The following is a 25,696-nucleotide window of genomic DNA, read 5'->3' as shown; positions in this document are numbered from 1 at the left end:
AAGTATGGGCAAGAAATCACCCCACTTTCTGGCCAGGGCACAGTGTGGATGCTCTCAAAGGTCATTTTTGCTTCTAATACCCTGGGATCTCCACTTCCAGCCTAGAATGTGCCCCTCAGGAGCTTTTCCAATAAACCAGGTCTGTGCTAGGTGCTCATTTAATTCTTGAAACAACCGGCTGAGGGTGTTTTAAAACCTCTAATTTACATACGAGGAAACTGAGGCCCGGAGAGCTTACAAAATCCTCCCAAAGCGACATGGCTAATAAACGGCTAATCAGGGAAAATCAAGTTTTAATGTGGGTTTCTGATTCCTAGTCAAAGCTTGGCTTTGGTTGAATTCTGTGCCTCAGGTAAGCAACTGCTGCTTTCCGCTCAGGTGACCCAAGAGATGGCTGGAGAAGTGGAACTCACACTTCTGTCTCTCCATCCCGACTCCTGGGCAGCTCCCACTGCAGCTGAGCTGCCTGCTGGCTCCCAGGGGGTAAGGAGGTGAGCTGTAAATAGGAGTTGCCTTTTTTTTTTCAGTAAGAAGGCAAAGTTCTCTCCAAGAGAATTGCGCAGGTCCAGATTCACCCCTTCCATTTAAGTACGGGCTGTTCTCTTTCACGTTATCTGTCTGCCTCAGCCACAAACACAATTTATAAACAAGGCGAAAATGGCAGAGGAAAATGAAGTCAGAATGTGCCATTGAAGCAAGTCAAACAATACTAAATTAGTATTTGGCTAAGTGGCTATCTCATTGTTAAGATATTTCCTCCAATATGTTTTCAGAAGCAACAGCCATTAAACAACTGGAAACGATCGCCAGGTTTGATTCCAGGAAGGAAATCCCCTCCCATTTCCCTGCGGTGGGCAATTCAATTAATTTTCTCCTGACCCTCACCAGCTGATTATTAGGGAAACCATACCTGTTGCTTTCATAAACAAAACGCATTTGCTTAAAGATTCAAAATTCCTTCCCAACGGCTGGGAACTGCTGGGCTCCCGCCAAAAGTCTTTAGCATTTTGGAGAGCAGGACCAGAGTGGGTGGGCTCTCAGGAGCATCCTGGGAGTACACTTCTGGGCCCACGGGCCAGCGTCAGAGGAAAGGGAAAGTTCTGTCTGTCTGGGAGCTCGGTGCCTTTGTCCAGAGAGACCATTTGGACTGAAGACAAAGTAAATAAGTTGGTCCTGCAAATGCAGCAGACCTGCCTTGGGTGGACATAGCCATGTTTACCGAGGCAGAGAACATCTCTTTATCTGGGTCCCACGCTGCCCGTGGAACAACGGTCTCACTTCCCACTCTCTGGAGGACATGCTGGCCGGGGCAGTGACATCACTTTTTGGAGGGAGTCTGGAGACCTAGATTCTAGTCCTAGATCTGCTGTTAACTAGCTGGGTGACCCTGGGCAGGCTGTTCTGTCAGTTCAAGCCACAGCTTTCTCCTATAAATTGGGCTCCTTACCCTTCCAATGCAACAGTCTCTGATTTCAGAAGTCTGGGTGGGTTTAAGCTAGATGAAGACATGCATTTCATTCCTCTTTTCCTTAAATTGATTTTCTCCACAAAAAGAATGTCAACGGCTTCCTGTCCGTCAAAGGCATAATGAGTTCTCTGTTTTATAAGAATTGAGACTCAAGCAAAACAAAGGAAGCCAGAGGCCCCACTGGAAGGGCTACCAGCAATTTTGCTGGAAGTTCTTCCCAGACCCCAAAGAAGCAGTTTGTGAGGCAAATTCCTCATCTCTTAAGATGCCAGTTGCCCGGTTAGTTAACTCCTGCACTGCTGGGTGGCTCATAAAAAAGTTGGGAGTAAGAAGACAGGGGGCGAGGGGTGGGAATGGGTCTTTGCAAAATTTGAACTTGGACTTCGACGTTTCTTTTAAACATTGCCACATGCCAAGTAGAAGCTTCCTAAATCCTGTTTCCCACAGAATGGAACTTCCTAATGAGAGGTTCAGTCCTTTCCAGTGCAAGCCCTATCTTCTCCCCCCATTCTGAGCTACTTGAGATTGCTTCATCCCCCATGCTTTTGCTCCTGCTGCTCTTTCTACATGGACCCTGCTGTAATCCGACTCATTCTTTATGGCCCAACTAAACGACGCCTCCCTTTGGTGACGGGACTATCAATCACGCAGAACAAAGCACCTCTTCTGTTTCCATAGTCCTTAGTGTAGCTGTTACTTTCTCGTCAGTGGTAGCTCATCTGAGTTCCTCATTGGGTCAAGGACCTGCAGTGTCTCCTGCGGCAGAGGAGCCTGGTGTGTAGTGGTGACTGGCATAAGCTCTAAGAGTTGAAATGAGCTGTCAGATGCCCCACTCCTCCGAGTGTACCCCCGTGCCCCCCAATCTGCTTTACTTCTCAAGCCTGAATCCTGGACTAGGAGGAAATGTGTATTTTGCTTGTTTGGAGCTACATGCCCTAGATTCCCGATTCTCTGGGGGAACTTCCAGGGTCTCCCTTCATATATGGGCTGAGATGTAATGATGGAAACAATGGGAGAGAATATCTCAAATCACAACTGGCCCCCAAAACCTGCCGAGTCTGATGATTAAACCTCTGCCGGCCCAGGCTAGTCCGAGGGGTCCAGGGCTCCTGGTCTAAAACACAAGGCCAGTATAGGAGTGTAATTAGCAGGAATGCAGAATCTGGGTGAGTCTGGAATTATTTCACTGTTCAATGGACTTTTTAAAATAATATGTACAAAATGTGTACTTACAGAATATCTGTTTCCCATGAAATCTGTAAAACAAAGGATAACAGGGAGGTGAGCAGTGCAAGGACAGCGTGTGAGGCTGCCCCACTCCACATCTCCAGGGCCGAGCCCACAGTGGGAAAGAGGGAGGTGATGCAGGAGGAGACCCCAGGCCCACAAGCTCACTGGGTGTCCAGGTTTACGGCTCCTTTGCCCAGACAGCTCCCTGTGACAAGCATTTAATGTCTCCGGCAGCTCATTTGACATTTTAAACAGTTTTTAAAAATTAGTATCACCTGTTATTTTATGGAAAAAAAACCTGAAAAGTACAGAAAAGTAGAAAGTGGCAGATGAAAAGCATCTCCGTTCCATTCTTCAAACTCTGCTGAGACTTCTGTCTTCCCATCATTTTCTGCTACGAGCAGGCTTTCTCTTGGAGTTATAATTATACAGTATATGCCATTTTACAGCTTATCTTCTGTGATTTTATAAACATTTTCTGGTACCTTCTTAAACATCATTGTTAGCAGCTGCATAATAATCACTGAATAAATGTGGAATCGTTTACTTAACCAGTTTCTTGCCTTTAAAAATTGAGGTTCTTTCCAAGTTTTTGCTATTTTAAATAATGCCGCCAGTATCCTCTTTAGGGATAAAGCTATTTCCATACTTCATACTGGTTTGTCCATTCCCGGGAGTGGGATCAGTGGAGCAGAAGGTATAAACACTGCTGACGTGCTTGTCACGAAGGGCAGGGCCACCACGTCCCCTCCCTCTGGGGAACCTCATCTCGACGGTCTGGAGGCCACGCTGCCTTCTTGACGGAGTGCGTGCCAGGTCTGGCTCACTCTGCCAGGTGGCGATGGGGAAAGTGGCCCTGGCCACACGTCAGGAAGATGAGCATGAGGGTGAGAAGGGTCAACGAGGACAGGAGGCGTTGTGTTAGGTCCCTGCCTACGTTAGTTAGAGATGCTTTTCACTATAGGAGGCAAGGGAAGGATAAGGTTTGCCCCAATGGACAGGACCAGGTCCCAAATAATAGCAGAGTTTCCGGATGGGCAGTGGTCCACACATTGGAGCTGATTCCTATGGACTATGGCTATAGACACAAAGACAGAGATGCCACAGGGACCTCTTGCCACCTGGGGAAGGCCCCGAGAGAAGATGTAGGTACTGGAGGTGGTTGCCATTCTTGGAGGTGGTAGAGTAATGGCAGGAGAGCCATCAATAAACCCTTCCCCAGTCCCTAGTCTTACTGGACGGAGGCTCTCCAACACACCCCGGTTTCTGTCCCGCCGCCCAAGCTCAAACCCGGTCCCTTCTGAGCCTTGGGCGGTCTCGGGGCCCATCTGTTACGCTCCTTCTTTTTCTCTCTCTAATTTAAAAATATCCTGTTTCCACGAGTCCACTTCCCCCTCGAACCCTGTCTTATCACCGCTCCATTGTGCGGCCTCTCTAGAGGGAACAGGGCCAGAAGTTCCTAAGGGGCCCCCTTCTGTCCTTGGCTGGGCCAGAGGCAGGCGTCAACAGCCAAATGGATGAATCAGCCCAACCACGAAGTCCGAGCCATTGTGTAAACTTCCACACATTGAGCAAGGCCTGGGCAGCACCCTGCCCCCACACCACATCTGACCTGGGAAGACCTGAAGGACCCCGTGCTTCCTGCTCCCCAAAAGTCCCAACAGCTCTGGGATGAGACACAAGAGAGAAAGAGCCTCAGGCTGTGTTTCCTAAAGCAATCTGAACACAAAATACTAAAATCTGAGCGTGCTGATAACAACTGATGGAACACAAAGCTTATGATCACTTGAAGTTTTCTCTTTGGTAAAGAAACCACCACGAAAATAGAACCTGGAGGGCAGGGTTTGTGGGTTTATTTCCTACAGAGAACTTTTTAACCCTCTCAAATCCAAGACTGGGTAGGCTGCTTTGGGCCTGGCAGGATGGTAGGGACTGGCCCTCCCAGAGGGGACACAGCTCAGAGACACTCTGTCCTTTTTCTCTCGATGACCAGCTACTCTTGGTTTACCGGATTTCTCCCCCTTCAGAAAGACCAGGAAGTCTGAATTCTAGGCAAAGAGAAAGCAGAAGGTGAAGGCCAAGAGAGCAGACACTCAGATGGGAAGGTGGGTCCTGTCTGACCCCAAAGTCACAGGTGAGTGTCTGGAACGGGACTTGGCATCTTTTCTCAGGGCCTCGAACGGTCAGGCGGGACATGCTCAGGACACCTCCCAAAGTGGGCGCAGGGCATCTGAGGAGGAAACCCAGCTCCCCTGCTGGAAGTCTCACAGGAGGTGAAAGCCCTAAGGCTGGTTTCTTAACATTGGCACTAGCAACATTCTAGTTTGGATAATTCTTTGTTTTGGGAGGGGAGCTGTCCTGTATATTATAAGATGTTTAGCCACATCCCTGGCTTCTACCCATGTAGAATGTTTAGTAGCGTCCCCTAGTTGTGACAATCAAAAATGTCCCCAGACATTGCCAAATGTCTACTCATTGAGAACCGCTGCTCTAAGCTGCGGAGATCTCATCCAGACCCGAGTTCCTTCACAGGGAAGAACTTGACTGTGCTGCTAATTATAATAAACCACTTTACCCTTCTGTTTTTAAAGTCCTGTGTAAATATACGTGAACAGGTCTTGTTTTGGATGGCCTGCAAGCCATTTTATCAGGTACTTTCACAATAAGCTGGAACACGATAAAATGTCAAGTGCTGAATCAGACTGAAGATGTCAGCTTTCCTGGCCAGAAAGAGCAGTTCACACGGGGCTCAGCCAGGCTGAGGGAGGTGCTGAGAAAGCCATGGATAGCCATGTGATTACAGAGAGGCTTCCCAGCTAGCTATCATTTTTCTTTTGGTTCTTGTCACTAAGATAGCACTCGGAGAACAAGGGGGAGGAAAAGAAAGTGAAATCGCTCCTTGGATTAGCCGGCACCAGTCAGAGAAGAAAGCAGTTGACAGAGAGAAGAGAGGAATACGTGGGGGTGGGGGAAGGGGAGGTGACTCCAGGTCACCCTGCAACCCATAGCACCAAAGGTATGAACTAGGCCTGGGAGGACACCATTTAAATCAGGAGAACTCAGATGAGTAACAGATCATCCTGCATAAAGTCCAAGGATACAGGGGATGGGAGTAAACTGGATCTAGTTATGTGTTAAGAGAGAAAAATACCACAAAAGCCAAGATATGGAAGCAACCTAAGTGCCTATCAATAGATGACTGGATAAAGAAGTAGTGGTACATATATACAATGGAATATTACTCAGCCTTAAAAAATGAAAACAGCATTCATAATGACATGAATGGACCTAGAGGGTATTATACAAAGTGAAATAAATCAGACAGAGAAACACAAATACCATACAATTTCACTTATATGTAGAATCTAAAGAACAAAATAAACAAACAAACAAAACGAAAACAGACTCATAGATACAGAGGACAAACTGATGGTTGCCAGATGGGAGGGGGGTTGAGGATCTAGGTGAAAAAGGTGAAGGGATTAAGAAATACAGATTGGCAGTTACAAATAGTCATGGGGATGTAAAGTACAGTGGAGGGAATACAGTCAATAATATTGTAATAACCATGTATAGTGCCAGGTGAATACTAGAGTCATGCAGGGAGCACTTAGTAAATTACCAAAAAAAAAAAAAAAAAAAAATCTGACCAGTATGCAGTATACGTGAAACTAATCTAAAATAATACCGAATGTCAACTCTTATTAAAAAATAAAAATTAAAAAGAAAAGAGAGCAAGAAAGGTACCAAACTACAACCTGGACTATTTTTTTTAAACACTCACCTCTCAGGACCACCTACGTTATTGCTTAATAAGGGATGTTTAGCCACATCCCTGGCCTCCGCCCATACGTCTGTATAGACTAATTTTCCCATTTCCGGTAAGCCAAATCATAAGCCATAACTAGAGCTGCTATTGCTGACTGGAACTTGCAAATAATTGAAAAGAGAACAAGAACTTTAGAAAACCTTAACTTGCAGATCTAAATTATGAGGAAATTATTAGCATTTTCTCTGTTTCCCGAAGAAAGCTGAAGGTTGCAGAGATGCAGAAATCTCCATTTGGATTCTTTCTGACGTAAGTTTTCTAGTTCTGAAAACCCCTCTCTGTCCTTCTCCAACGCGTAGCAAGAATCATCTAATAGTTGGAAAGGGAAAAGCTCAAAGAACAAGAGGTTTCCTTGCCTTAGACTAAGAATTCATTGCTGGGACAAGAGGCTGTTACATTAGCTACATGTCGACATAGTAGTAGGCTGCGAGTGGAACAGCAGACTTGCGTGACTGTGGCCAGGACCCAGCAGGAGTTACCCAGCAGGAAGAGATGTCCCTCTCCACCTCATTTTAAGGAACCCACCTGCCCTTATCCACCCAAGGGACACACACTCTCCCAAGGAACACTGAGGTGTTCACTCTGCAGTAATTCCACATAGGTCGGGGCATTTTGTTGAGAATTCGTGAGAAAACTAATGACCGAGGGAGAAGTAAAGGGTGGGGGCCAAGTCACATAACCTGATAAGGGCCGAGCTGAGACCAAAGCCCAGGTCTCCATCTCCCACTTAGGATGTTTGCCATCGCAGTACACAGACCCATCCAGGCTGGATTCCCGCCAAGATGAAGGCAGCAGAAACAGTTAGCTGGTTCCCGAAAACCACAACTTAATTTAGATTCGAAGGGAAAACTCAGGCTTAGAAGCAAATACCTAAGGGGGCTTGGAGTCAAGGGTGGGTAAAGGATAAGGATTGGCTCCAAGGGACCCAGGGAACAACTTGTGGAAGTGACTGACTCTCCTCTCCTCACTAACATGTTCAAGACATAAACAAATGGCGGTCACTTCCAAATGCCAGGACACTGAGATTCTCTGAATGTTAATATTGGAAGGCAACTTAACATCATTCTTTAAACCACCTCTTTGACAGATAAAAAAAATGCCGAGCTTAGTCAAATTCACAGAGACACAGAGTAGCATGATTGTTGCCAGGGGCTGGGGCAAATGAGAAGTTACTGTTTAATGGGTACACCGTTTCAGTTTGGGAAGATGGAAGACGAGACGGATGGTGGTGATGGCTGCGCAGTATTGGGAATGTATTTAATGCCCCTGAAACGTACACTCAAAAGTGGTTAAAATGGTAAGTGTTAGGTATATTTTACCACAGTCGGGAAAAAAAGAAGCTGATCTTAGAGATTAAAGCCCAAGATTGCAAAGACCTGGTGCCTCCTACAGCCTACAAGGTCCCCCCACACTCCTCAGCCAGCAGCCCCATCACTCTCTCCAGGGCCTGGTCCTGCCCACAGCCCCGCCCTGGGGCTGCCCAGCAGAGGCAGGCCTGCCTGATGCCCTTTTGCTTATCTAGAGGTGCAGTTTCCCTTTGTATCACTCAGGGGAAAAGGGGGATTAGAGCCAGAACTACGCCCTATGAGCCATTTCCCAAAATAGCCAGCCCTGAAGTGCTGCCCTTTGGAAGACGCTGGGGAACTGAGAAATTAAGGTGGGAAAGAATGAAAAATGAAGAAGGTTAGATAAGACTCGCTGTGCACTGACCCATCTTCCCACCAGGGCCTTTATTTTACTGTGGTCATCCCCTGCCCTTAACACACACACAGTTTCCGGGTTATCTCTGCTGGCCAACCCTGAGCCTCTGGGATTGCTGGGGAGTAAGAGAGACCCTATCCCTTCAAACAAGAAGCAGAGCAATCAGGAGGGAACTCAGAGTATCCAGTCTTCAGACTAGAGGATGGTTCTAGAAGTCCAGTCCCCAGACCAGTGGTGGCAGCACATGGCCATCTACTAGAAATGCAAATTCCCAGCCCCGCTCCAGACCCACTGAATGGAAATTCAGGAGGCGGTGCCACGCCATCCCCGTCTCTACAAACCTGAAGAACCTTCGACCTGCATTCGAGCCCTCGCCCCTCATTTCATAGAGAAAGGGACAAAGGTCCTGAGAGGTTCCCTGAGTCCCCCCCTGGTCACCCACCACACCAGGCTATTACTTTCAACTTCTAAAGTAGACTGAGTAGAATCCTCTAATTAAGTTGGTGATCATGTGGAAGCCAAAGAGAGAAAGCTGGAACGCGCAGGAGCACGCAGTCAGTTGTCTTGGCAACAGGGAGAGGAACCGTGAAGCCTGGTAAAGAGCATCACTCCGCAGGCAGGCTCTCTGCATTCAAAGCTCTGCTCTCCACCACGGGCCTTGGGACTGGTTTATTCAACCACTGGGCAGGAGTAATAATCGAGCCTCCATCAGCCCTATGAAAAGGAAAAAGAGATCACCCAAGGCCTGCGGCCTGCACTGGCTGGGCAGCAGCTGAGCCCGGGAATGCTCCGGAACGGATAAGGGAGCGTCCTGTGGGGGCGGGGGGAGTGGGGGAGGCGGCGCTGGCTCTCGCAGCAGCAACACCTGTGGTTTTGGCTACAAGACCCAGGACTAGCTCTCCCCTCAACCCCTGGGCAGGAGCCAGCTGCCAGGTTAGAGACCAGATTACACAAGGACCCAAGCCCCCAACTGACCCGATGGCCCAGATGGCCCAGCGGGGGTGTCTTGGCTTGGGTGTGGGGAGATGGCTCTAGTCTTGCCCTGGGCGAGGCCCTGAACTCTCTAAGGCTCCAGTTCCTCTCGTGTTTTTTCAGCTAAAATAGAATGCTCACTATCTGGTAGGGATAACGCACTGACTGTGTGCTTGGGGTTACCAGCGCCACACCCCCTGACCCCATCTCATCACCTTTTCTCACTTAACGCCATCTCCGTTTAACAGCTGAAGGAAACTGAGTCTCAGAGCGGTTAGGCATCTCGGTCAAAGTCACACAGCTGGTAAGTGGCAGCACGAGGACAGGGGCTTGGATGTCGCCCAGCAAACGGGGCCCTTCACCACCCTGGATCCCGACAGGGTTGGGTTTTATGGTTCACTCTGGCCCAAGGCCAGAGGCAGCGGTCAGTACCGACTCAGACATTGAGAACCAGCCTGCGGACCCTGGGAGAAGCCCTTGAACAGCTTCCCTAAAGCTGATATAGGAAATCAGAACATGCCACCCTAAAATATGCCACTTTAGCATAAGGATTATTTTGAAATGGAGGCAAATGAGAAGCAGTGGATGCAGAAAGGCTTCCTGCACCTCTTATCCGAAAGCAGAAACTGCTGAAACACGAGGACCACCACAAATCCCGCCCCCAGGGAAGGTGAATGGCCATGAAGACCACAGAAAAGTCGGTGCCCAGACAGACCTGCACAAACACACCTTACTCCCCCATATAGTTACATATAGTTACCTTCTCACAGCTTGCCACCCCTGGAACTCCTTTTCCTTGTATTGTCACTTCCCTGCAAATCTACTGTTCTTGATTAACATGCTAAATAAGCCACAAATTCTAACCACTTCGTTGAATCACTCATCACTGTTTTTCTCTTGTTAATCTGTCTTCTCTCAGCAGGGGTCTCAATGGGGGATCCTTTGGAATCCACATTGGGCATGGCCTTCGTCAGCTGGAAAGGGCCTCTGGTGGCAGCCTTAAGTGACCACAGGCCCCGAGGCCTTATCCCTGCCACCTCCGCCTCCACTAGCTTCCCTTCCTGGAAACCTGGTGGGCCAGGTCTCAGGAGACTTGCTTGCTGTGTGATCTTGGGCAAGTGTTTAACCTCTTTCTATGCCTCATATCCTCACCTGTAAAATGAGATTTATTGTGAGGACTGAAGGAGATCACATAACAGACCTCTTAGCACACACAGTCGGTAAGCTCTCAATAAATGGGAGCTTTTGCATAACCAAAGTAACTTGAAAGTTAATGATCTCTGGGGCTACCAGGGGAGCAAAAGGGGAATTTCTGCACTATTAGCAAACAGTACCAAACTTGAACCCTACTTGACCTTTAGCTTTCTGTTACACTGGAGGAACAGGGGAAAAAAACAAAGGAAGCCTATTTATTTCTAAATTTGCATTTTGCTAGCTCTAATTATACCGAAAATGTAAAATAAGATATTTAAGCCAAACATTGCCCAGGAAATCATTTTCAAAAAGTATTCAGTGTTGTTTCACAAGGGGCTGAGTTTCTGTTCTGCTCTACCCATGAAAATACCATTTAAAAAAACCCCACAAAACATTACTTAAGCAGTGATTACATAAAAAGCAGGCTCTCTGGGTAAGACAATTACCTGTCTTCTCAAACGTTGTCAGTGTCAGAAACATCTGGGAACTTGTTTGAGTTCAGATTCTGGAGATTCTGATTCTGTGGGTTGGCCTGGGCCTGAGACCAGGGCTGCTGGCCTGTGGACCACATTCGGATTAGCTGTGCTTTCCCCACGGTTTCCCAGCCCTTTTTAATGATTCCCTTTCAAAGAATCCACTTCGAGAGAGGTCTGTTGTACAAAGCAAGATATCCATGTGATGACTATTTGCCCCCGCATGTTTTGGGCTGCAACTTGTTTTAAGAATTGAAAAGTAATCTTTGTGAATTTCATTTTGCCAGAATGGAACCCAATGATGATACAGAAAATGAGATCATTGGGAGCACCCCCATTTCCATGTCCGCTTTGGCAGAGCACTCAGTCTGGGGAGAGCGCTGTGTGAGGAAGCAGTGAGATGGGGATTGAAGTGGGGTCTAGGTAGGAGTCCAAGGAAAGGGGAGCGGATCTGTACCCACTCCCCCAAAGTCGGTGTGCTCTCTGAAAGGCTAAAGCTAGTGACCACCTTCAGAGCAAAACACTGACTTAGTCTAAGACCTTCGGGGTTCCTAGTGCAGCAGGGTCCAAGTGGGGAAGCATGTGTGGCTCACTGGCTAGCACTGGAAAATAGATAGGGCTGCATTGCTTCTTTTGGGGTCACAGGAGAGCACCCAGAACTCTGTCAGGAGTCTTGCGAGCACACAGTGGTACCAGGACATACTCCAGTTCAACTTGCCTAAGAGTTGGGTGCCTGTTTGCCCGGCATGCAGCAGGCACTCAATAAGCGTTACGTTGACTAAATAGTACATGTTAACCTGTGGCTACTTTTTAAGGATGGTGAGAGTCAACTCTGTGTAAGAGGAGGCACCCCTTTTTTGGCTTCCTTTGCTCCCTCTTTCCCTGCCCACTCTCACGGCCCCATGAATGATTCTGGGGGCAACGCCCAGCCGGCTGGAGGAGTCAGGGGCCCCTCACTCACCAGGGTTAGCTTTCCGGATTTCACTGTACACTGTCTCCGTGCCCTTCATTCCCAGACCTGGAAAGGGACCAGGCACAGATCAATAGCTGCCTCTGGGCAGCTGGGCAGCCTGCTGCTGAAGCAGGGAAATATCTGAGGCTCCCCAGGCAAGGCAGCATCTCACTGTCCCGCCCCACGGGTTCCATCTCCAGGAGCACCTGGGCTAACGCATAGCCCAGGCCATTTCTTGGCTTTAGAAGATCCTGGTCTACCCAGTGTCACTCAGACAGGAAGTATGAGGTCAACAAGTCACCATGGGAACCCTGGACCTGAAGGGCTGCAGGTGGAGAGGCCCCCTACGCAGGCCTGCAGCCTCCAGCTTGGTGGCCCCATCCCTCTTTCCCTGCCACTGCACTGCATCCCTGTGTCTAGCTGCTCTGTCAGACCCTCCCGGGAGATTGGGCTGTGGCCTCCCAACCACCTGTGGTCTCGGTTACAGCCTGAGCATCATCTGTGACTAACGATCCTCTGGGACTGAGAACCACTTACAAATCTAAACAGCTGGGCTAGTTGATGTCACATGCCAACGACTGGGCCTCACTGCAGATTCTGATTGAACTGGTCTGGGGCGGGCCCTGGCTTTGATTTTCTTTAAGAGCCTCCCAGGAGATTCTAATATGAAGATGGATTGAGATCCTTTGGTCCACGACCTTTCTAAACAGACAAGAAGAGCCACCCAGGGTGTAGATTCCACCCAGAGGAGATGCAAAGGCTTGGGGGACAAAGAGCTCCCATAAGGTCATCAGTTTACGCATACACACAGGTTGTGCATGCACAACACAGCGCATCCACATGCATTGTCTATACACGCACAGTATGCACATACAGACACACTCCCGTGTGCACACTCGTGTACACATACCCACAAACTCTCCAGAACCATGATAGAACCTGGCCACTCCCCTGACTTCTCTCACCTGCACGAAGGACCAGGAAGCCTCATTGTAGAAAGTTACCCGATGCCATGTGGCCAGTATTCTCCCTCTACAGATTGGGGAACAGAGCCCCAGACAGGGTAAGCCACTTCCTGCTGCCACAATTAGATGTGCCACGTAGATGTTTCTTTCCTCAGTGGCAGATGGCGGGGGCACACCATGGACTCTAACTGCACTGAGATGCCCTCCACTTACTCTGCTCCAGGGACAATTGCCCCTCTCGTTCCTGACTCAGCACAAACTCCTCCACTGCCCGCACAGCCCTTTCTCTTTGCCCCATTATTCTCTGTCCTCCAAGCTTTGGTCCTGCACTTGGGTGCAAACACCCTCACACACCTGTATACCCCTCATGCACTCACGCCTATGCCCTGGGCAGTTATGCAGTCCCCCTCTGCTCTCACAGCACTCTGGGGACACTTGTTCATGACACACTGACATTATTTGTCCCCATGACTATCTCCCCTGGTGGACTCGGAGCTCCTTCAGGCAGCGTCTGAGGTCTTGTTCACCTCCCTGTCCCAGATTCTGCACAGCTACCTGGAGGTACCTGTAAAGGTTTGATGTGACAGTTGAGGAACTAGTCAATGTCCCTGTAGGCATCTCTGCCTGAGACCTATGACCTTCGGGAAGGTCTTGGCATAATCAGCCCAATCCTTGAGGTTTTTGCCTTTACGATTAAAATCCCAGTCATTCATTACACACTGAAAGGTGGTAGCTCTTGTGTCAGGACCCGAATGCCAGGAGAAAACCTAAGGGTTGGCTCAACTCCCTACAGATGAACTTGGGGCACTTGGAGTGGCCAGGGCCTCACAAAAGGCATCCTAGCGACTCCCCTGGGGCACGGAACAGGAATTGGAACTCAGGAGACTGGCTGGGATGCCAGCTGCTTCTGAGGGGATGGACACCTGCCTTTGTCTAAGAGCACAGCAGAGATGCCCACACCACCACGAGACAGATCTGGGAGTGGAGAGGGATGCTCCAGGGACCCCCATATCTGCGGGATGTTCTACCACATCCCGAGGGACTCTTCCCAGCGTCAGGCCTGGCGAGTCACTCATTCAGCACAATCCTAACACCTACTGAGTGCCGGGAGCCGCAGAAGAGGAAACCTGGTCCCAGCTTTCGGGAGCTCCAGGTTGTGGGGCAGATGGGTGTGAAAACAGTGCTGTGGGACACTGCATACCAGGTGCAGCTGGGCCCATGCCAGCTCATCCTCTGACCCCACCCCACGTGGAGCTGGGGGGCGGGGATGAAGGAAGGAATGCAGCATGGGGGCTGGGAGGCCAAGCGTGGGGGCCTACACACTTGTGTGAACTCCACTGCACCAGGCACATCAGGGGTGGCCGGTGGGCCTCTCCGGTCACCTTGGGGACACTCTAACACCCTCTGGACCTGAAGAGCTGCACTCGACTCCCTTTTAGCTCATAACTGCATATCAGCCTGGGCAGCAGGGGGGCTGACACTTCTTGGTTGAGCTGCAAAGTTGCAGCTGCCCCAGTGGTTTCTCCTGTTGCCTTCTTGGTCCTGCCCAGCTCAGCAATGGGTGGGGTGTTGCCAGCTCATCACTATCCCCTCCTCTAGCTGCCCCAGCAGCAGCTGCCTGCTAACGACTAAACCAGCCAACAGGCTATTTGTCTCTGCTGTCAGAGATATTTCCGGATGGGGCTTTATAGTGGCTTGTTTTTCTGTTAACAGAGAAGGAGATGGCTTCAACATCATGGGGTTTTCCCAGCAATTATCCTCAAAGCAAACATGCAGCAAACTGGGGTTCCTTCCTGCCCCTCCTCCATCCCCAAGGGACCACTTGGTCAGCTGCCAGCCAGGGTTAGAAATGGACATGGTCCTTATCCCCTCCTCCACCCCAACTGTGTATGAGAAAGGCCTTGAGAAGAGATAACTGGGTTGGCCAAGACCAGGTCAAGTTTACTCAAGTTTACTCATCACTGGCCTTTCATCCACTAAGCCCTTTCCTGGTAACTTCCCACTCAAGAGAAAGCAAAGGGACAGCATCATAGGCCAGGCCTGCCCTCCCCCACTGTCCTCAGTTGCCGAAGAGGCTGGGTCCAGAAAACTCAACATGAATCTTCTAGAAACCCAAGTGACCCTCATTCTTGCTCTGCTCAGGGCCCCACAGACCACACAGTACATTTGTGCAAATTGGGAAAATGTGCCCACTTGGGTGGTTGCGGCCCTGCAGCTGCACAGCCTCGGCAAGGAAAGCACCCTGCCTCCCTCTGTTCTAGTTTTTCTTCTTTCAACATCCTGCCGCTCCCCACCTTCAAACGCAAAAAATTAAACCAGACGCTACTGACGGGGGAACATTCCCAAAGGAACCCCTTCCAAGGACAAAACCCTGCTTCCTGCTTCCTCCTTCAGCATCCTTAAATCCTAAGCCTCTGGGCGTCAGGCACAGCCCTCATAATTCCACTTCTGCCCTGGCCCTACCTGCAGCAGAGTGAGCAGCAAGGGCAGGGTCTGGCCTCTGGGAGGAGTATCAGAACCTCAAGGTCTGAGCCCAGGGCAATGACGGCCGGCTTAAGGGCTTAGTGGGTGCGGCTTAAGGGCTTAGTGGGTGCGGAGTGGCAAGAAGACAGCAGGAATGGGGGGTGGGTGTCAGGGTGTATTCTCACACATTGAACATCTTTCAGCGGCCCTGCCCTTTTGTTATGGTTCTCCTTTCCTCTAAATTTAAGTCCTCTTAAGAGGAAGTAAGCTGCTTCCCACAAGACAGAGCCCAGGATGCGCAGTGATGGAGGGGCTCAGGCTGGACCTGGGAAGGCTGGCGGGGAGCCCCCTACAGTTCCATCTGCCCAGCCCACCCGGAAACGGGCCTGAGCACCAGACGCCTGAGCTGTCTCCTCTTGGGCATCACAAATTTCACCCAGCTGAACCAGTCGTCACCACGAGCCTGTTCCTCCCAATCTCAGACATCGCAACCGTCCATGCAGAAACAGGGAGTAATTTTGTCTCCCCCATTCTGGCCATGAAGTCTGTCATCCAGTGCAGTGATCCGTCCTCAGAATATATCTGGAATCCATCCACTGCAGGCACTTTGGCTCTATCCTCATCCCCTCCTGTCTGCTAATACTCTTGGCCCCTTCAATAGTCTTCCACGACAGCCACAAGGATCCTCCCAAAGCCGGAAGTTGGAACCTACTAATTCTGTGCTTACAGCCTTCCAAACGCAGAGACTGGAATGCAAAGAGAACTCTGAGGGCCCTGCAAGCCGGGGCCCCAGCCGGTCCTCCCCAGTTTCGTCGCCTCCTCCCCCTCTCCCTCTTGCTCTCTCGGCAGACACCTGATTTTCCTTTCGGATCCTTAAATGAGACAAAGTCTGGGGCACCTCACACTCCTCATTTCCTCAGTCCTTCTTCCTCTTGGTGAGGCCACCTTCTTTGTACCCTTCAGGCTGCAGCTTAAATGGCATCCCTCAAGCAGGCCTTCTGGGACTACCCAAAAGCAGTGTCACCTTTTGGGCCTTCTCACTGTACCCCCTTCTCTCCCTTCTGAGCAGTTAATATAACCTGATACAATTGATTCTTTGGTTCCTTGTGTTCCTGGCTCCCAAATGGGCTATTCTTCCCTAGGAGGAAACACATATTCACTTTTGCTGCTGGTTTATCACAGGCCCTTAATTTGTTAACTCAATAAGAGGATTACTTTACAGTGAGATATAGAGGAAGCGAGCTTCAGGCCTGCCATGGCCCACATGCCTCCCAGTTCCAGTCCGGACTTAGAAGAGGAATGCCCCGTGCAGTTTTGCAGATTGGGTCACACCAATGCTAGGGGCCATTCTGATTGCCGACTATGGGAATGGTGGCCCAGTTGTACAGCTCACAGCTAAAGGGCTGGATGGGATGGCGCTACCTGGAAGGTTCTCAGCCCATACATGTTGACATGGTACCTGAACTCAATCAAGGGAAGAAGGCAGGAACCCAAAACTCCTCCCAGATTGTGGAGCAAGCGGTGACAAGAGGACACTACCACCATGTGGCTCTGGCTAATGCTAGGTAGGGTTGGTCTGGAAAACAGCCCCAGGCCTGCCTCGCTGAGTGGGCACAGCCTGGCCTTAGCCTCCATAGGAAGGGGGATGCAAGGCAGTAGCCCCAGGAGCTTCCCGGCACCTGAGACGAATGTTCCAGGGTTTGCTGTGGACCAGCCCCTCTGAGCCAGGCTCCCTAGCACTGAACTTGAGCTAGGGAGCTCCAGGCAGGTCTGGAGAGAACCACACATAAAAACAAAACCTGAAGCTAAAGCTATTTCTACTGTTCACACGGGAAGGGATTCTGTGTCCCTTTACATAACAAAGCTCTCAATACCTTTAAACACGTATCTCATTTACGCAAGCTCAGTGTGCAAGCATCTTTTTAAGGAAGATGCTGGGTTTGGGCAAGGAGCATGCCTCTGGAAGAAAGCCCGAACACCCAGGAGTGAGGCTGACCTCAAAAAGCTTCTCAATAAACACATTTCTTGGCACTTAGTAATTGCTCAATAAAACATATCCATTATTAATAGGCAAATAATAGTTAATGAAATTTTATACCTTAAAGCCTGGATGGGGGGTCATTGCTCCTGCCTGAGACATGTCCAGCAGGTCTGTCTCCTGACTCCCCTTCTGGGCAGTTGCGGGTAACTAGACTCCTGGGTCGCAGCCCACTCCACCTTGTGTGTCTACACCCAAAGAGAGGGCAAAATGTGGGGAATCGCTTGAGTGATGGTATTTACCTTCGTGAGGCTCCAAAGAGGTCACTTCCACTTCTGTGTACTCCACGTCCAAGGTCAGAGGCTCTGCTCAAAGGAACCAGAGCACCATGTGGTTAGACAGACTCTCCTTGGGGGGCTTCAGATCACATTAGAGACTTCTACTCAAATGATTAAAGTATTCCGTATTTTGAGGGGGAAGCCAGCACAGGCAAACTCCATTTTAAGTAGGCAAGAAGCCCCTATCTGGGGAAGGTAGTGATGGCCCTGTGCTCCCTGCAGTGTGGAAGGACCTTCCTGTCTGGGTCCCTCTTGTTTCTGCAGTGGGAAGATTTGTAAATGCTTAGAAGATACAGAAAACAGCCAGTACCAGCCATAGCAGGGATCCCCAACCCCTGGGCCGTGGACTGATACCGGTCTGTGGCCTATTGGGAACTGGGCTGCACAGCAGCAGGTGAGCGGTGGGCGAGCGAAGCTTCATCTGTATTTGCAGCCGCTCCCCAGCACTAGCATCATGACCTCAGCTCCACCTCACATCATCAAACATTAGATTCTCATAAGAGCACCCGTCCCCGGTGCCGAAAAGGTTGGGGAATGCTGCTCTGGAAGCCTCCATGGACACAGGAATAGAAAGTGATCTCCAAGATGGAAATTATCTCAGGAAACGGAGAAGAGGGTCCCCAGCCTTAAAATGCTCTGAGACTGTGATGCATACACACAGAAAAGCAAGTTAATGAAAGTGGTCAGAAAGCTGAGGTGAAATCTAGCAAATTAGTTTCTCTTCAACCCAATATAACATTATTGTTTTATTTTTGAAGCCCCAAAGAATCAGGGTTTCTCACCAGCATCTAAAACAGTGAATCTGCAGTCAAGGTGTTTACAGAATCCACGCAGTTAGTTCTTTACAGCGTTAGTTCCCATGACAGCAGCCCCGAGGGGAAGGGAATTTTGAAAAATGATTAAGCCTAACCCTTCTGAGCTTTAGGCAGAAGCAAGCAATCTATTGTTAATTGTCTTTAAAAATTAGCAGCCATGCTATTTTATTTTAAAGTGTATTCTTCATGTTTATTAAGTACTTAGTATTTATTTGTAATATTTGTATGTTATGTATAAAATAGAAATAATTTAATAAATACGTGTATACCCATTGCACTTTTTAAGAAAAAAACAAAACATTTTCATTACTTTTGAAATACTCTGTGTGCTTTCCCCCACCCCAGACCCTTAACATTTTTTCTCAACTTTACTGAAATACAATTGACATATAAAATATATAAGTTTAAGGTGTATAGCCTGACGATTTGCGGTGATGCTATTTTAAATTTAAAAAAAAAAAAACAAAAAAAACACCTCCTCCTCTACCATCCAAGAGAAAGGAGATCGTCCTGCCTTATTCAGCGTCCATTCTGATTTAGGAAGTTCCTTTTTGGATATAACTCAGTTCTTTCCTACTGGAATTCAGGTTACTTTCCCATTAGGATACCAGATAGCATCTTTGGAAAAAGCAACCAGGCTTCTCCCTTTTACTTATCATCTGGGACAGGGTTATTAAGGGAGGTAGGGAAATATCCATGGGTCTTAACAGTTTTAGTTCTTTTCCTAGAGGTCTTTTTAAATGTAAAGTTTTCTAATTAAAAAATTAAATTAGGTAATTACCTTTATTTTCATTCATTGGTTTCATTGCATGGTTTCCAATGTCTTCATTGTAACCTAGTTGAAAAATAGCAATTAGGAACGAGCAATAGTGGAAATTCTAGTTTTCTATGTAACTTTTTAAAAATCCAGTGCCACTAATAAAGGAAGTCAAGCTTCATTTCTTCTGTATAGCTGCAACCAGCAATGTATCTGGGTTCTGGATTCCCTCCTGGTCCCTCTGTGGCCCCATCCAACCCACTGTGTGGTCTCTTTCAAACACCAGTGGGACATCCACCATCCCACAAGAGGGACACTTCTACTTATGAATTGTTCAGGATCCCAGATTGTTCATTTTGAGCAAGTTCATTGGAAATTAAACTTAATTGTAGAAGGGATGGCCTTGTAACCACAAACGTGAAAGACGCCAGTAAACTAACCTTCTCCAACTGGAGAAATGGAACCATGAGAACATGGTTTAAAGACACTGCAGTGCTTCCAGTCTGCCCTCAGTGGGCGAAAATTTTTAAATCTTTTTTATCAAGTTGTTCTTTACTAAAAAGCATTCTTATAAATGTTATAAATACTATTCCTAAAGAACAAATGGCTTTCAATATGTATCTGAACTAAATACTATTGTGATTACTAAAATATATTTATAAACTGATATAATCCACAGAGAAAATATAAGAATTGGACTATTTCTTACATTTTGGAAATTGAGGGGAAATCCTATTTTATTATGTCTATATTAGCCTTTAATTTAAAGCATCTCTGTATTTCTGTATAAATAACACAAATAGCCAACAAAACCCACCTTATACCACAAAAAGGTATTTTCTTTATAGCACTGGATTACTTTTTGCTAAATATTCACCAAATTTTTCAGAATGTATTTTCTTAAATGGCGTATTTGTTTTTTTCTCTTTAAGATATATTACTTTTGTTACTAAAAATGTTTTATTTCACTTTTTAAAGGTTTATGATTCAGTACTATAAGAATTTCTCAATTCTCAAAACATATCTCTCAAGTATGCCCTGTAAAAGGCATATCCTAAAATTTTCTTGTATTGCAGAATACAGTTATAGAATTAGAAAGGAACATGGGCTTTCTATTCTCAAACTGCTGATAAAGAAAGAAAACTGCTCCAAATCTGGCCTAGAACAAAACTATTTATGTGATGTAATTATAGGCCCCTCTTGAGCAATGTTCTTCTCCTAGGCCTGATAGGGTTAAAAAATCCTGGGATTGGCTAACGGCCCTATTAAGCTGACTCTTAAGCTTGCAATAAGACTCATAACCAGTTATTCCTATATTGTTCCTTTTTTTTTTTTTTTTTGGAAAAAATGCCTTTATTAACAGAGAAGTATTTAAATTGGTTTCCTGTTGTGGCAAGTTTGAAATTAAACTGTCTTGTGCTTGTAATAAATAATTCCATCTGAGATGTTTTCCAATGCCGTAATTTGATAGCTCTCTCTTACAAATGGAAAAAGATTACACCTAGGCAACTCAGGAGGGGTAGCCGCAGCATTATAATTATTGTCCGTCCACCTTTCATTCTCTGGGATATTTAGGAGGTGGCGAAATTAGACTAAAATGCTCTGCTTTCCTTCTTAAGCTTTTGTTTTGCTTACCAGTTCACATCCAGTGACTGATTAGACTACGTGCTCATGCCTGAAGGCAGGGCTTCCCTACCAACTTTAACCCCACCACCTACAGATTCTGCTTCTAAGAAGGGGTAATGGAGTGGGCAGCAAGTTGGGAGAACCTCTTAGTAACTGCAGAAAACCATGGCTGTACCGTAAGGTCTGTTGGCTTCAGTACTGGCATCTGACAACACCTTCTCATTGCTGGAGGTCAGAAGTGGTACTGCCGGCCTTAAAATGAAATTTGAAAAGGAAAAACCCATGTAACTCTTTTTCGGCTTTAACTTCAAACCAACAAAATAATCAAGGAAAGATCACGAGAAAACCATGAAGAGATTTCTGAAGTGAGGAAAACTTCTCTCTCTAATTTGGAAAGCTAATTTTTTTTTTTTCCAGTTCTAAGATTATTAAACGTTTTGCTATTTAAATAGGTGTCAGGGTCAAAGGGCACACAAACAACAGGAGTCCTTTCTCAGGTGAATCCCAACCCCCTGAACTCCTCATTCTGTGCTACAAAGCTATTGTTGGCATAATTTGAGATTTTGGATTTAAAGAACAGTAAAAATAGTACAACCATATTTTTAGGCCAAATCTGTTTTGCCAAGTAAGTAAATTTTTAAAATTCCATGTACTACCATTATTATTTCATAAGGAAAAGGGGGTTTTACAAGTAATAGCGTAGGAAGGACATGACCTCAGAATAAAGCCATTTCTTCCCATGAAAGGACACTTGGCAATCTTCCACTGAAACACACACACACACACACACACACACACACACACACACGCACACACACACACACCCCTCACAACCTTTTTATTCTGAATTTCCCAAGAACCACTGAAAACTTCCTAATGACCAGCGTTTCTCCACAGACAAGTCTACCCACGCCTACAGTGCAACTGCCTCTCCTCCAGGGACACACACTGACCTGGACATCTCCACTGGCATCTGCTTGGCTTTAAAAGAGAAAGAAAAACCAAAGTCAGCAAATCGTACCCACGTCCACAGCAGATAGGAACACTCATTTCAACCATTTTGACTTTCTTGAAGATGGATTACCCATAAAAAGAGTATAGAAAGCCAAATGTATTTCTGCTTTAAAAAATATATGTAAGAAAAACAAAAAAACCAAAGTAGGTCTTTTCTTGGTCTGAGAGATTTCACATCATTTTGTCCAGAAGTATGACATTTTGTTGTTGTAGCCAGGAGCTGTTTTCTTTAGTGGAATGTGATAGAGATGAAGACAACGGTACAGAGACCAGATTAGCCAGATGAAAGGACAAGTATCTCTTTGATTCAAGACCATTCCAAAAGTAAAGGCTGAATCATTCCCTGTGCTTTGGATTCCAAGCTGGCCTGAGACCAAGCCTGTCCTCTAACCATGTCTGTTCTGCCATGACCCAATCCCCTTAGGAAGGGGTTTGTTCTGGAGCCTGTCTTCTCAGAGGGGCTGCAGCTTTTCTGTTCTAGAAAAATCCCAGGGCCCCTCTTTACCTCATCTGCCCATCTTGGGCAGCAGCACTCCAACAGAACCCACCTTATCCAACAAAAATCTTTGCAGAATTTACTGGTGCTGTGCCCTTTTCTACCAGTCCAGGCTAACTGACTGATTCCTGAGCGCCAGTGGGTGGTTCTGGCTTCCTTTCCATGTATGGCTAACCTCAAGCACAAGACAGAAATCATGGTACAACAGGGAGATTAACTGGGGACATTTGGTGTGAGGGGCGTGGTGTCTCCATAACACTCACACCCCACTCTACCAACTGCAGGACTAAGTGTGGCCAAATGCACAAAAATGGCTTCTTCTGACCATACGTAGATGGAACTTCCCCCCAAATTCATCTTTTCTGGGTTGCCCACTAGGTAAGCAGTCACATTTTTGCCTAGCTAAATTCAGAGGCAGTGAAAGCTCCACACCCACTAAAGCCAAGATCTTTCGTTATCAAGCTGACACGCCAAGGAGAAAATCAACTATCATCAGTTACATTTCAGCTCCCACTGGGGCAGAGAAGAGTCCCGTCCCCCAGTGAAGCTGAAGCCCCTCATGTCCATGGCTAGTGTTCTGCTGAGGGCCATCTGTCAGAATAGAATGAAAGAACTTGCTCACCCTTGGCTTTCTTCAGAAAATAGCATCTGGCCCCAAGGACCAAGATAGCAATTATCACTCCGATGACAACCAATGCAATAAGTCCTTTCTTCCATGGGGCAAGAAAGACTGGAAAGAGAAATTAAAATAGATATTTTTTTTTTCCCTGCCAGTAAGAAACAGCTTTAAGCAACAAATAAGACTGAGTTTTGGTTCTTGTAACCGCACACTACACTGAGCATCCACCTCTGAGGGACCCTATGATCACGGCTGCTGCGGAAATGGTAGTTCTTGCTACAGAATCAGTTATGGTCTTAAAGGACTGTAGGACTGAAACAGACTTTTTTCTGGGTTCGTTTGATTCTCCTTCTTCTCTAGGAAACTACCCTCCACCACACATGAGGGCTCCTCTAACCATGTTTGTTCTGCATGACCCAGTTCCCATGGCCACAGGTGGGCCATGGGTGGGCATTTGACCCAAGATGGGCTAATTGGTTTCTCTCCACCAAGAACTTGGAATTACAACTGTGTGAAATAATTTAAATTCTTTATAATAACCAATTCCTCTTTCATATTTAATTTGAGTGGGTTTTGTCACCTGCAACCAAAAAGCCTAAAGGACATTGGTCTCTTAACCCTCAGTAAGAAGCCCTAAACTCCCACCCACTTCCTCTTATAAGTGGTGAGCTTTCTGGCCTCACCCTTGATAGTCACACACTACATCTCCCTATTGAGACCCCAACTCACCTCTGACTGTCAATATGTTGCTTTGGGGGACATTTTTGGTAGGGTTGGCTCTGTTGGAGGCCGTGCAGTAATACTGTCCCTCATGCTTCTTGCTAGCCTGTGGCTTGAGCCAAACGGCATTGGTTTCATTCAAGATGATTTGGTGGAAGGGCTTGACCTCCTTTTCTCTGTAAAACTTATAGGTGATTGGGAAAGATGCTTTCTTCACAGAGCATAGAAGCACGATGTCTTCCCCAGACTCCACCATCTCATTCAACAGGATAGAGAGCTTGATCTCCTCTACCGGGGCTGAAAAACAGGAAAAGGATTAGCACTGAGAAAAGAAGGGAGGAAGAGAAGGAACATGATACAGCCATTGCTCATGGCCAGCCTCCTCTTGTGCTATGACTCAGATTTGGATTTCGTCCTTTATTGAAGTCACTCCTCTTATCCCACATTCTTCAGTTCCTCCTGATTAAGCCCAACAAGGCAATAACGGATGCCTCCTGTCCTCACATGTTGATTAAACACAGGATGCTAGGGACTTAGCATCATTAGCATCCGCTTCACTTACCACCTCAAGTAGTACTGACCACTCAGCCTGACTATACTGTGAACTTAGGTGTTCTTTGGACGTCTATTCTGAGTGAGTCTGTGAGTGCACGTGTGTGTGTGAGTGTGTGTGAGTGTGTGTGTATGGTTTCTCTCTCTTTGCTTACAAAGATGCATGGCACTTCCAGATCTTATGAACAAATAATCTTAACTCATGACTTTCTCGTTTTTCTCTTTTCCATTTTGAGTGGTTTAAACCTATTGCTTTCACATTCTTATTTCCCACTTTCTTGTTACCCCTGAAATCTGACTTCCATTGCTCTGCTTCTGAAACTGTACTCTATCTCTGGTTTTGAAGAAATTCCAAAGGTCACCTGATTCCCTAACTCATCCCTGAGTCCCCAGCAGATTAAATCTGGTGGTAGATATTCTTCCCATCTCCCCAGCCTCGGCCTTCCTACGGCTCTCAACTGTCACCCAGCACTTCCTTTAGAACTCAGCTTCCTCTGGGCTTCTGTGATGCCTCACGACCCAGATTCTCCTATCTCCTCACCTGCCACTCCCTTATTATTCACTACTTTCCATCCTACTGCCTCTTAAATATGGATTTTCTGCAAAATCCAGTCCTCAGTTTTTTTTGTTTTTTTTTTTCTTTTCTTTTTTTAGGCGAGGCGACCCTTGGTGGACCTCACAGATTGCAAGGACCTTGTCAGCTTACAATCCTTTATTTTTTATTTTTTACACCTACAGCACCTGGTCTTCCTAGGTGGTCTCCCATCCAAGTACTAACCAGGCCTGACCCTGCTTAGCTTCTGAGATCAGATGGGATCGGGCTTGTTCAGGGTGGCATGGCTGTAGACAGTCCTCAGTTTTCCATCTCCATTCTCCTTGGTGATTTCACCTGTATCACAGCTTCTCTTTGCATTTTTAACACATAAGCACATAGCATTTAATGCCTAAATACATACCTCTAGTCCAGACTACTTCCCTGAATCCCAAGTCTTGATTTTTACTTGGGCTTTTCCACCTGGAAGCCCTGCCAGCCTCTCATTCCCAGCAGATCCAAGCAGAACTTATCTTTCTCCCATCTTCCCTTTCCCTGGTTCCACATTCAGCTCCCAAATTTTGATACTAAATTGTCTTTCTATGTAGATCTTTCTATTACCGTGAGAATGGACTTGTCGGCACACTGGCATCTGAGTTATGAATCACCCTCATAAGTGCAGCAGGTGGCCAGACCATGGAGCTGCTGGGTCAATGAAAGGGAACACTCTGCCTGGGACAGGATGGGAGGGGTGGTGGAGGTCAACCACAAGGGCAGCCTGACCTGACAGCCTCTCTCCTTGTGAACCACAAAGGGGTAGTGGCAAGCTGGGGTCAGGAGCCAGAGTGCCTTGCTTCGATTCCCAGCCCCCACTGCCCATCAGCTGTTTGTCTCAAGTCTTAGTTGCCTCATCACAAAACAAGTATAATATTATTATGGGTCTTGCATGGCTAATGTAAATATTAATGGGAATAATTTACGAAAATACTTCACACAAAAGTG

At 47.2% G+C, this 25,696-nt stretch overlaps 1 protein-coding gene and 1 pseudogene across 7 annotated transcripts in view; both read right to left on the bottom strand.

Moving 5' to 3' along the window:
* Positions 1-25,696, bottom strand: part of PECAM1 (platelet and endothelial cell adhesion molecule 1) — a 51,357-nt gene that overhangs the window by 3,433 nt on the left and 22,228 nt on the right. The window contains exons 8-16 of one of the 7 annotated variants that reach the window (XM_039859134.1): positions 23,620-23,907; positions 22,894-23,001; positions 21,715-21,742; positions 20,937-21,013; positions 19,160-19,213; positions 17,528-17,590; positions 11,829-11,885; positions 10,841-10,952; positions 2,702-2,724 (exon numbers count right to left, since the gene is read on the bottom strand). In XM_039859134.1, coding sequence (XP_039715068.1) covers positions 10,849-10,952; positions 11,829-11,885; positions 17,528-17,590; positions 19,160-19,213; positions 20,937-21,013; positions 21,715-21,742; positions 22,894-23,001; positions 23,620-23,907 — 779 coding nt within the window. In that variant the 3' untranslated portion in view covers positions 2,702-2,724; positions 10,841-10,848. Of the gene's footprint in view, positions 1-2,701; positions 2,725-8,238; positions 8,943-10,840; positions 10,953-11,828; positions 11,886-17,527; positions 17,591-19,159; positions 19,214-20,936; positions 21,014-21,714; positions 21,743-22,893; positions 23,002-23,619; positions 23,908-25,696 lie in introns of those variants that run through there. The other 6 variants (XM_039859136.1, XM_039859135.1, XM_039859138.1 and 3 more) reach the window with 6 other exon arrangements.
* On the bottom strand, positions 24,892-25,010 carry LOC120600497 (uncharacterized; annotated as a pseudogene).

The sequence above is a fragment of the Pteropus medius genome, unplaced genomic scaffold (genome assembly GCF_902729225.1).
Source record: "Pteropus medius unplaced genomic scaffold, Ma_sr-lr_union100, whole genome shotgun sequence".
Lineage (NCBI taxonomy): Eukaryota > Metazoa > Chordata > Mammalia > Chiroptera > Pteropodidae > Pteropus > Pteropus medius.
The sequence above is the reverse complement of the archived record's forward strand: the minus strand, read 5'-3'. Positions and strand labels throughout refer to the sequence as shown.